This window comes from Sorex fumeus, unplaced genomic scaffold, assembly GCF_029834395.1.
Source record: "Sorex fumeus unplaced genomic scaffold, SorFum_2.1 ptg000022l, whole genome shotgun sequence".
Taxonomy (NCBI): Eukaryota; Metazoa; Chordata; class Mammalia; order Eulipotyphla; family Soricidae; genus Sorex; species Sorex fumeus.
Genome location: NW_026606079.1, coordinates 2,416,836 through 2,429,591, shown reverse-complemented (window position 1 = coordinate 2,429,591; position 12,756 = coordinate 2,416,836). Strand labels below are relative to the sequence as shown.

Sequence of the window (12,756 nt, the reverse complement as noted above, 5' to 3'; positions counted from 1 at the left end):
TGAACCCAGTCCAAACATGTGCAAAGGAAGTGCCCTCCCCTCTGTGCTATCTCTCCAATCTGATGCTTCCTCTTTGTAGTGACCACTACCAGGTCAATTGCAGACACACAAACAGCACAGACAGGTGAGGTGAGGTGCGGTGACTTACCTTGAGGTCTCTGTGCACAATCCGCTTCTGGTGGCAGTACTGGACTGCAGAGACTATCTGGATAGAGAGACGCAAGGCGAACAGTCACCTCCTGCCACAGATCCATGAATAATGCTCATACGTGCAAAATGTCCAGCATTTGAATGACTAAGCTTCTAAAAATCAATCTCCTATGCTTTAAAACTTTTGAATTTTGGGGAAATCGGGGGTTAAAGGATAAGGTGAGGATTTTCTTTCTTTCTAGTTTTACCTGGAAAATCTCTTCCAGGCCATCCTCACCCCAAGTGCTTGTATGTGTGGTATCAGGGTCCCTTCTCATCTTTAGGATCTGGAGGATGTGGGTCCTTAGCAACTTTTTTCAAATCCATGTAACCAAAATGGCAGTTACTACAGATAATCCACAGCAACGTGTAATCCAAATTGGTCCTCCTTTTCCTGACAATCCCCTTCCCTCAAGGTGACGTGGGCTCAAGAACAGCAAAAACTACTCCAGCCCCTTCTAAATTTTATTTGCTTTTGTTTTGGGGTCTCACGCAGCAGTACTCAGGACTTACTCCCGGCTCTGCATCACTCCTGGTGATGCTCGGGGGACCATATGGGATGTCAAGAACTGAACCTGAGTCCACTGTATGCAAGTCGCGTGCCTACCTGCTGTACTATTGCTCCAAACCCTATTTCACTTTCTTAAGGGATGTTCTTTCTTAAAATCGTAGAATGAGGGATTGAAGCGATAGTACAGTGGATAGGGTGCTTGCCTTGCATGTAGCCGACCTGGGTCTGACCGCAGGTATCCCATATAGTCCACCAAGCATCACCAGGAATAATTCGTGAGTGCAGAGTCTGGAGTACTGACACTCAGCTAGGCTGGGCATGAAGACTCAGACAGATCTAATCTATTAGCTGATAATTTTGGTTACCAGAGCAGCAAGGAGAAACTATGGTTATTAAGTGGGATTAAGATGGTGGGATTAAGATGAAAGGAAGAGAGAATCAGAGCTTCATTAAGTAGTTCTTGCTTTATAAAGTGAAAGTTCAGAAGATAATTAACCAAGGATACAAAAATTCCAATGTGAAAAATGAGAGAAAAATGAGTTTTAAAGCAACTGTTCCAGAGGGTAGGGCATTTGCCTTGCATGTAGCTGACACAGGTTTGATCCCTGGCCATATGGTCCCGAGCATGTTATGAGTGATCTCTGAGTGCGGAGCCAGAAATAAGGTCTGAGCACCATCGAGAGTAGCTCACCCGGCCAAAAAAGGCCCAACTTAGATTCTTGGCACTTCATGGTCTCCTAAGCACTGCAGAGAGCAACCCACCAAACAGAGCCAGTAGCAGATCCCGAGCAGTGCAGAATGTGACTTAAAAATAAAACAAAAACAAATAAGCAAACGGGCTGTACTAAGAAGATGAATCTGAATTGTGAGGCAATAACTGTAATGCATGTTATCTATCTTTCCTGAACCAACAAAAGGTTACATAAAAAATGTGGAATTTCTAATGGGTGTTAAAAATAAAAATCTGAGTCATTTCCTCAAGAATCAGATTAGCAAATGTCCATGTTCCTCTGATAAGTCATATCCCACAGGGGATGGAGAAAGAGAGGGGTGAAAAAGAAAAAAAAATTAAAAAGAGAGAGGTATTATCTCTTAGTAAAACTTACGAACCATAATGCCCAAAAGGGGAGAGAGAGAGAGAGAGAGAGAGAGGGAGAGGGAGGGAGAGGGCGAGAGGGGGAGAGAGAGAGCGCGCGCCTGCTGCTACAGACACAGGCTGTGTGTGTTTTGGGGTGGCAGCAGTGAAACTGGGACATTGTTGGTGGGTAATGTAGACTGGGGGAGGGGTGGGTTTTGGAACAATGTATGAATGAAACCGACCACGAACAGCTTTGTAATTGTTTATCTCAGTGATTCAATTTTTAAAAATTATATATACAAAAATGAGAAAAGAGGTTTTATTTATTTCTTTTGGTTTTGGGACCACACCCATCAATGCTCAGGGGACCATATGAGATGTGAGGAACTGAACCCTGGTCAGCTGCATGCAAGGAAGTGCCCTACCGGCTGTATTTTCTCTCTGTACACCCCCACAAAAGAGAAGTTTCAAAAAAAGACAAGTAATATTTTAAAAAAGAACATATAATGGGGCTAGAGTGATAGCACAGCAGGTAGGACGTTTGCCTGGCAACCCAGATTCGATACCCAGCATCTCATATGGTCCCCCGAGCACCGCCAGGAGTAATTCCTGAGTGCAGAGCCAGGAGTAAGCCCTGTGCATCGCCGGGTGTGACCCAAAAAGCAAAAAATAAATAAATAAAAAACAGGAAGGGGCGGAGCAATAGGTTAGCTGGTAGGTTTAGCTGGCAGCCTTACATATAATCAACCAAGGTTCGGCACCCCATAAGGGCCCTGTGCCCCACTGGCGTGATCCCTGAAAACAGAGCCAGAAAAAAGCCCTGAGCGCTACTGGGAATGGACATTAAAACATTCAAAAAGAAAAAAAAAAAAGGGAGGGGAGGTATTCTGAGTTTAATTCACCCTGGGTGAATCCAGCTCTGCAGTCCTGTGGCTGGCCTGCACTATTCTTATGCTCATGCTCCCATAAATTATATTGATGAAAATTTGAAAGTCAGTCTCATTAAAAAGGAGAGAAATTTAAGTGTGAAAAAGCAAAACTAACCTGGCTTTGTGGTGGTCAATTTACAATAATTAGGGCTATAGTAATGGGAGAATGGAGCAGACGTAGAGAAACTGGAGGGGCCATGGAGCAGACACAGAGAAACTGGAGGGGCCAGGGATGTAGACAATTACTAGAGTGCATACATGGCACTCATGGGCTACTAGGTTCTAACTTAAGAACACAAAAATAAATGAAAAAGTTTGTGTTTCTAGGGCCCAAAAAATGGAGTAAGATGGTGATAGGCCTGACCACAGTGTATTACCTACACCAGATGGTTCCCCAGAACCACTGAGCACAGCACTAGGAGCTCCGGAGCAAAAAAGGTGGCCCAACTAAGCCCTGGCACCAAAGGCCCTCGCAGTGCAAAGTGAGCCTGGCTAGCTGGAGAGCTAGGAGGGGCCCATGAGCCTCTTGTACATGCTCGGAACCTACTCGTAAGTTTCCTTCTAGAGATTATAGAACACTGTCCTCCCGTTGTTCATCGATTTGCTCGAGCGGGCCCAGTAATGTCTCCATTGTGAGACTTCTTGTTACTGTGTTTGGCATACTGAATACTCTCGGTAAATTGCCAGGCTCTCCAAGAGGGGCGGAGGAATCGAACCTGGCTCGGCCAGGCTGGCTGTGCGCAAGGCAAATGCCCTACCTCTGTGCAGCACAGCGGTAGGGCGTTTGCCTTGCACACAGCCAACATAGAACAAATGATTACAAATAAATTAATCATGTACGGCTTTTAATTATTCATTTTGAGACCACACCTAGCAGTGCTCCAGGATTACTCCTGGCTCTGTGCTCAGGGATTACTTCTGGTGGGGCTTGGGGAAATGACAAGTGGTGCCTCAATCAAGGCAAGGAGAGTTATATGCCAGGAAAGCTCCTTAAACCAAATACTACTTCTCTGAGTCCGTAACTTTCTATTTTCACAGTTAGAAGAAGTGACTAGAGGTGTTGGATGAAAAACAAATTATTAGTTTCTTGGTTTTTGAACCACACATGGCTGTGATCAGGGCTTACTTCTGGCTCTATGCTCAGGGATCACCCATAGTGGTACTCACGAGACCATATGCAGTACCTGGAATCAAACCAAGGTGGGCCATACGGTAGGCATGAATCTCTTTATTTTTATTTATTTTTGTCTTTGAGCCACTATCATCGGTGCTCAGGGTTTTCTCTTGGCTCTGCTCTCAGGGATCACTCCTGGCGAACTTGGGGGACCTTATATGGTACCAGAGATCGAACCTGGGTCAGCCATGTGCAAGGGCAAGCACCCTACCTATGACAATAGTCATAGATGTACTATTGCTATGACCCCACTAGGCAAGCATGTACCTCTGTTCTCTCTGGTCCCTTGACTTTAATTTTAATTAGAATATCATTTAGGGATTTTTCCTCTCTGGGGTCCTATTTTGTGTTTGGGGAATGGTGCTGTGCTGGGGACTGAACTTAGGGCCTGGGGTATGCAACAGATGTAATCCATTGAAAGCAGTAATTTTTAGAAGCTCAACTGTCAAAAATTAAAGCGAGGTTTAGTATGATAGTATAGCAGTAGAGTGTTTAATTCTCAAGCACTGACCTGTTTTCAGCTCCTGGAACCCCATTAAGATCACCTGAGCATAGAGCCAGGAGTAAATCCTGAGCAACACCAGTGTATGTCCCTGCTACACATACACGCCAAAACACTAAAGAAAAGACTAAGGGTGTAATCCCAATTTCTTTTGTTTTTCCAGCTCTTTGGGTCACATCTGGCAATGCTCAGGGGTTACTCCTGGCTCTGCACTCAGGAATTCCTCCTGGAGGTGCTCAGGGAACCACATGGGATGCTGGGAATTGAACCCGGGTTGACTGTGTGCATGGCAAACGCCCTACCCGCTGTGCTATCACTCCAGCCCCTATAATCCTAATTTCAAAGTTATAATCCCTGCTTTAACAGGGGCTCTAGGGATGGAAAGATAAAATTTTGTTGAACTGAATCACCAACCCCACCTCTACACCATGCAATGGGCTCTAAAACCATTTTACAGAAGAAAACACCTTTTTTGCTTCAGGGCTTAAGAATAAATTTTAATAAACTCAACATGCATTAATTCATACCTGTCTAAATTTAGCTCTTGCTTCTTTTTCCTTCATTCTTCCATGTGCAACCAAATAGTCAAACACTTCACCTATAGTTGAGAGAAATGAAATTGTGTGAATTCCTACTTCTGGCATTAATTTTTCCATTAAAATAACGTTCCATTTTCAGCAATGCTCTAGTTTTTATTTGTAAATAAATGGAACCTGAATTTTAAAAGTTGTGATTTAACTACAAACACATATGTTTACTGATAAAACTAAATTTAAATGATATAACTTATTTACAGGTTGTCAATGTTTTAATAAAAAGATTATCAATAAAAATTCAAAGTTAAAAGGGATGTACGTGTTTAAGTGTTTTTACTATAGAATATATATGTAAAACATATACATATATACGTAAAAAGTATTTCCTTGATGTGTTTCCATTCAATCAACAGACATTTACTGAGTACATACTAAACATCAGTCAGCAGTGAAGACAGCAAAGTCCCTTTCCTCATCAAACTTCCTTCTAGCAGGGGAGATCAAAACAGATGAAAACAGTATCTCATACAGTAAGTCCTCTAGACAGTAAGATAAACAAGTAGGAAGTGTGTGAGCACTGTGCTAACTGTATCTCTCCTATGGTAAGTCCTCTAGACAGTAAGATAAACAAGTAGGAAGTATGTGAGCATTGTGCTAACTGGAGAGGGAGTGGACCCGTTCTTTACCTGAAAGAAAGAGTCAAGGACCAGCGTGGAGGTCACAGAGAAATGGAAGAAGAAGAAGAAGGGAGTCAATCATCCTAGATTTGGGCAGAGGGGTGAAGCTCAGGAGAGTTCTACGGATGTGTGCCAGGTATTCAGGACTTGCTGAAAGGGAGACTTCGAAATCAAGTTTTGCTGTTTTGCTCTTTTGGAGGCAAAGGGCTGCCCCGAACGACCTACACCCAAGGTGACAGGATTTAAATGCAGAGCTTTGTGCCTTGAAGGGAGACCTAGGCCCCAGTCCTTTGGGCTCGCTGCCCAACCCGAATCAGCTGTCCTTTTTTATTATTAGTAGTTTTATTAGAAAGAGAATTTATTAATTTTCAAGTTCAAATATTTTTTTTTTCTTCTTCAGTTGCCCTTTTAAAAGGATCACTCAGTTACTGAAGGCAATGGCTGGGGAAGGCAGTGGAGAATGACAGGGTCTGGTGTGGAGACAGGAAGGAGGCATGGCTGGCTCTTTGGGAAGGAATAATGGAAGTTAGAGGTGGGTGGTTCCCGGACTCACAGTGAAGAGGAAGCCAACAGAATCACTGGCACCATCTAGTCAGTATCAACTCTTCAGGGAAGAGAAGAGACATTTGTAGAAAATAAACAGTATTGACAATTCCTCTCAATTTGTATGAAAGAAATAACACTGAAATCCTTATAAAAAGAGCACTGTAGCACTGCCCTCCCATTGTTCATCAATTTGCTCGAGTGGGCACCATGCTGTTACTGTTTTTGGCATATCTAATACCATGGGGAGCTTGCCAGGCTTTACCATGCAGAGAGATACTCTCGAAATAGTTATAGAATGTATTTGGGAAAAACTTTACTACCAACTTTCCATGTTCATACAAATGAAGAATACTTTGTATCAGCTTAGTGACAATATTCAACTAAAATACTGACCGGGCCAGAGAAATTACAGATGGTAAGGTGCTTGCCCTGCATAGGGATGACTTGGTTTCAATCAATCCTGGCGCCCCGTAAGGTCCCCTGAGTCCGCCAGGAGTGATCCCTGAGCACAGAGCAGGAATAAGTGGCCCAATCAAATGGCAGAGTCAAGTGTAGCCCCCCCCCCCAAAAAAAAAAAACAAAAATAAAAAATACTGACACAGCACTGTAGCGGGGTGGAGGAATCGAACTGACACAGAAAAGAAAAAAGAAAAGAAAAGAAAAGAAAAAGCTAGTTTCAGAACATAAATAATTCTGAGGGGAAAGTTATTCTGAATGATGCCATAGGGATCGAACCCAGGTTTGTTGTGTGAAGGCAAAAGCTTCTGCATCCTGCCTGTTGCTCTTCCTCATTCTCCTCTCCCTTATACACAGGTATTTCCTAAATAAAACTATTTACTTAAAAAATTTTGACTTGTGGGGCTGGAGCAATAGCACAGCGGGTAGGGTGTTTGCCTTGCACGTGGCCGACCCGGGTTCGATTCCCACCATCCCATATGGTCCCCTGAGCACCACCAGGGGTGATTCCTGAGCGCAGAGCCAGGAGTAACCCCTGTGCATTGCCAGACGTGACCCCCCAGCCAAAAAAGGTTTGTAAATCAATTAGTAAACAAAATTTAAATAATGAATAGGGAAAAAAATAATCTCATATTAACTGACTGCATCTTTTGAAAGACAAAATATATTGTTAATTTGCAGTGCACAATTCAATTCCTTTAATTATGAACCATGAAATGTCAGATGAGTAAATTGCTAGCACTTTCTAAGAAAAAGACCCACTGGCAAAACAGTATACAATGTTAAAAGAAGTGTGTGTAAACTCAGGGAGTAAGGACCTTGCACCCCATAGGCTCTCCTGGAATCCTGCCAAGAGTGACTCCTGAGCTCAGAGACAGGAGGAAGCCCCACTGTTTGTGGACCTCCCCTGGGAAAAAAAAAGAACTAAAGACACATGCACATCATAAAATACAGACAGTACGTTAGGTACTGACCCAGGTGTGATTCTCACAACCACATAGAGTCCCCTGAGCACCACCAAGAGTGATCCCTGAATGCAGAGTCAGGGATAAACCCTAAGCACAGCCAGATGACAAAACAAAACAGAACACACACATACACAACCTCCCCGAGCAAATTACAAAAACAAAACCCAATCCAAAACAAGTTTGATTCTAAAGGTATTAGAGAGCTCTCTCAACTGGCTGAAGCATAAACTTTGCAGGTAGGAGGCCTGGGTTTTAAATTTCAAATACAGCAGGAGCAAACCCTAAGCTGACCCTGGTGGAGGCCCTAAGCACTACCAGGTATGGTCTAAATATAAAACCAAAAAAGTACATTAAACTCAAAATTGTTGGCAGAGGGGCTGGAGTGATAGCACAGTGGGTAGGGCATTTCCCTTGCATGCGGCTGACCCGGGTTCGAATCCCAGCATCCCATACGGTCCCCTAAGCACCTCCAAGAGTAATTCCTTAGTGCAGAGCCAGGAATAACAACTGTGCATTGCCAGGTGTGACCCAAAAAGCAAAAAAAAAAAAAAAAAAAGGTTGTTAGAAAAGGATCATATCTGTCAATACAGCTTCTATGTATTTTTATCATTTCATATGCAGTATACACCTCTTAAAAAGATTTCTGGAATCATAAAGTCAGAAATTTCCAGGTTTCCTTTTCCTTGTTAAAGATATATTAGCACTTGGATTAATAAGCTGAAATGACTGTTGATTAGAGAAAAAAAATAGCAAACAAGTGGGTTTCCTTGTTCAGGGAGTTAAATGGAAGGACAGTGGACTGGAGAGCTCAGGTTCTACCACTAACTAGTCCACTGACAAAGAACAATCTCTCAATGGTTAGTTTCATCAGTAAAAATGAACAGTTACCTTGAATGACTTCTAAGATGCCTTCCAATTCCAAAATTCTATTCTACCAAATTGAGAGACACCGGGCCAGGAAAAGGAAGCAGTCAACTTAATAAAATATCTTGTTTTCTAGCAAATGTATTAGCAATAACTGCTGAAAGTTGACAGCATTTTGTTGAGCTAATTAAAACAAATAAACCAGTACGATGAACCACCACTGAATAATTTGAGTTTTCTTTTTTTTTCTTTCTTTTTGGTGTTGGAGATCAAATTCAGAGGTTCATGCATACTAAACGTGCTTCAGCTATGTCGCAAGTCCCTAATACTGCTTTGGGATACTGAGCAAAGTACAGCGTCCTCAAAGAAAAAAATCCAGGGACAAGCGACTCACTGGGTTAGACTGAAAGGTACGGATCAGGTAGAACAACACCATGCCCATCTTCCCCAAGGTTACCATTTCGCACTCAAGTGGAATGCTTCCCAGTGCTTCTGACTTGCCCCACAGAGGAGCACTCTCTAGGACCTGGCAACTCAAGTGGACGGAAACAGAAGGCCAAGCTGGAGAGTCTACAAGGCACCAGACTGGAGCAAGACATCTCCACCTCCACTGCCTCAGGTAGAAAAATCTCATTCCCCACCTGGCCACATAATGCTCAGAGGTCACCAAGGTCATACCAATGGTGTTGGGGAGCCATTCTGTGTAAGCGAATTGAACCTGGGGCCTGACCCCTGGGAGACATTCACTTTAAAGGGCCACAGAGGTAACACAGTGGTTAAGTTGTTTGCCTTGTATAGGGCTAAGTGTGATCCCCAACAACACTTTTGGTGGTCCCCTGATCACCACCAGGAGTGATACCTGAGCACAGAGCTAGGAGTAACCCCAGGGTGTGTTCCCTCATTCCCCAAAATACCTGTACTTCAGACCTTTGAGCTATAAGTTTCTTTAATTCTTATTTCTTTTTTGGGGTGGCGAGTTTAAGTCACACCCATCGATGCTCAGGGCTATTCCTGACACTGTGCCTAGGGTCACTCCTGGTGATGCTTAGAGATCATGTGGTGTAGGGATTAAACCAGCATCATCACTGTAAGCAACACAGGTGCTTCAACCCAGATACTATCTCTCCAGCCCCTTCAGTTCAATTCTTATTTGCTGAGCATCTGCACCAAGCACAGAGTTAAAGACAAGGAACACACTCAAACACAAAGCTTCTGCTCGCCAAACAATGAAACTATCATGGGATGCAAACATACAGGCTACCTGTATATATGATACATACATCAACTCCACCTCCACTCCAAAATAGAAACTCCTTGTTAAGGCAAACAAAAGAGCTACATCAGGGCTAGAGAGATTAATATAATGGGTAGGACACTTGCCAACAAACAAACAAAAAAAAAACCCAGCTACCTACAACAGCTCAGAAAAATGCCTACATTTACATAGAACCTTACCAGAAGATAATTACTAATTTGAGGGGCAACTCCCAGCAGTGCTTGGGGAGAGATGTAATACTAGGAACTGAACCCAGGGATTGGTTCTTTAATGCTTACTTTAAGGATAATCTAACTGAAAGTACCTCAAACACCACTTCTAGCTTTAGGAAAAGATGGCTACCAGTAACATTAAAATATGAAGAAGAGGGGTCGGAGCAACAGCACAGAGGGTACGGTGTTTGCCTTGCACACAAAACTCAGGTTCAATCCCGGGCATCCCAGATGGTCCTCTGAGCACCGCCAGGAGTGATCCCTGAGTGCAGAACCAGGAATAACCCCTGAGCCTTGCCAGATGTGACTCAGAAAAGCAAAGAAAGAAAAAAAAATTTTTTAAAAGAAAAGCATTCAATATATAACATAAACTAAATAGGCTAATAAATTGGTGCACTCAATAAGAAGCCAGGAGATATTTCAAAGGGCCGCAGCACACGCCTTGCACACACCGGTCCATCACTTGCTAGCATCACATGACCCCCACCCCACCAGCATCATCAGGTTTAAGTCCTGGTAGCCCCGAAACTTAGCTTGGTCTAAATGTACTGTCAGAGATGGCCCACAGCATTGTTTGGAGGATCAGACAAAAGATAGATCAGATATCTAATTTTCTTTCCTTAGCTAGTGAAGGGCAGAGAAGTAGAACAATGGTTAAAGCACTTGTCTTCTATGTGGCAGATTTGATCCTAGACACCGCATAGGTCCCCTGAGCTCTGCCAGCAGTAATCTCTGTATAGAGCAATGGTGTCCACAACACCATCACCCCATCAATCCATCAAATGAATAAAACCCAAGAGGGGTCAGAGAGCATACAATGGGCAGGGCATTTGTCTTGCACACAGCCAACCCAGGTTCAATGCTGGCATCTGATATAATCTATTTTGCCCACCAGGAGTTATCCCTGAGAGCGGAGTCAATAATAAGCCCTGAGCTCCATCAGTTGTGGCCCTAATGAATAAAACCCCAAAACTAAGGGCAGAAATGTGTTAATGTTTGCATTTCTCATACATATAACTCCTGGCATCACAAAACAAAAAGCACTACCCCCCCAAAAAAAAAGTCTTAAGAACTTAGAACAAACAAAACGGGGCATCAGAGGTGTGCTTCTCTGTAACTCATTCTTTCTCCCACAAAACATTTACAACCTTTCACTTAGCACTTAACTTGCTATGGAGACACTGTGATTCAACTTTCTATCATTTTTGCAAATGTTGAGGTGTTCGTGTGTGTCAGCGCACAGGACTGTAACTTAGACCTAAAAGATAAGGGAATCCTGACACATTCAACAACACTGACGCAGCGTAAAGACATCTTATTATGTGAAGGACCAACAGAAGGAACACTGCACTGCTCCATTTACATGAGGAACCAAGAGTGCTGGGTGCTAGTGATTGGGAAGGGGGCAATCAACTTAATCACTTAATCCCCGTTATTCATCAATTTATTCGGGCGGGTGCCAGTAACGTCTCCATTCATCCCGGTTGCGTGCTAGCGTAGCCCAATGGTATCTGTTCGTTCTAGGAACATGCAGAGCCTCAAACCGATCATTTAGGGTCTTGACGAAGAAGTCTGACCATCTTATAGGTGGGCGTCCACGTGATCTTTTGATGTCCCGTGGAATCCAATCAGTAATGGCTCTAGTCCAGCGGTTGTCTGTAAACCTCATTACATGTCCAGTCCATCTGATTTTTGATGTCTTGGCAAATGAGACAGCGTCCCTGATTCTTGAGCGTTGACGAAGATCAGAACTCTGGATTCTATCTCTCATTTGAGTGAATCGTGATATTCCAAGCATAGTTCTTTCGATTCCTCTTTGAGAGAACCGAATAGCGTTCTCATCCTGTTTTTATAGGGTCCAGGTCTCTGAGGCATATGTTAATGCAGGAAGAATACTGGAATCAAAGAGATGTGCTCGTAGCTGGAGGTTATTTGTCCTTTTAGTTATTTCTTCAATGCTCTTGAAGGCATTCCAAGCCGCTCTCTTCCTCCTGCGCAACTCAGGTGCCAGGTCATTCATCATGTTGATTTCTCGACCTAGGTATATATAACTGTTGCATTCGGAGATGGTGGCTCTGTTGAGAGTGAATGGAGCGTCAGGAACAAGGCTGTTTCTCATAAACATTGTCTTCGTAAGATTCAGCTGTAGTCCTACCTTTCCACATTCACGGTCAAAGTCGGCCAGCATTTGTGCTGCTTGGCTGATGTTTGGTGTTATTAGAACAATGTCATCAGCAAAGCGGAGGTGGTGTAGTTGCCGACCATCTATCTTCACTCCCATGCTTTCCCATTCCAGTCGTCGCATGATGTTCTCGAGGGTGGCACTGAAGAGTTTTGGTGAAATGGTATCACCCTGCCGAACCCCTCTCTTGATATGGATGATTACTTCTTTGTAGAATGGTGAGATCTTGGTAGTGAATCCGCAATAGAGCTCACGAAGGATCCTGATGTATTGAGTTTGTACGCCCTGATTGGCTAGGGCTTCCATGACCGCTTCCGTCTCAACAGAATCAAAGGCCTTCTTTAAATCAATGAACGTTAGACAGAGTGGCATCAAAAGTTCTGAAGTTGAGCAATTATATAACAATATGAATGTACTTAATGACACTAACTATGTACTTGAATGGCTAAAGAGAATACAACTTATTGTTATATTTTACAATAAAAATTTCAAGTAGATGGGGATCATCAATTATGTGAAAAATGAAGCACACAAAGCAAACCCCAAAGAACTGCTAAGAGCCAACTTTTCTGAGCCTCGGCCTAGTGTATTAATCCTCTGGAGGATTATCAATTAGGCAGTATGATTTTATGATCTAAAAGGAAGGGAAGAAGAGA

The 12,756-nt window shown here is 43.2% G+C and overlaps 1 protein-coding gene across 9 annotated transcripts in view; it reads right to left on the bottom strand.

Moving 5' to 3' along the window:
• Positions 1-12,756, bottom strand: part of MARK3 (microtubule affinity regulating kinase 3) — a 95,997-nt gene that overhangs the window by 35,992 nt on the left and 47,249 nt on the right. For 8 of the 9 annotated variants that reach the window (XM_056113749.1, XM_056113755.1, XM_056113747.1 and 5 more), the window contains exons 6-7: positions 4,911-4,981; positions 149-205 (exon numbers count right to left, since the gene is read on the bottom strand). In XM_056113749.1, the coding sequence (XP_055969724.1) occupies positions 149-205; positions 4,911-4,981 (128 nt within the window). The remainder of the gene's footprint in view (positions 1-148; positions 206-4,910; positions 4,982-12,756) is intronic. The other variant, XM_056113750.1, reaches the window with a different exon arrangement.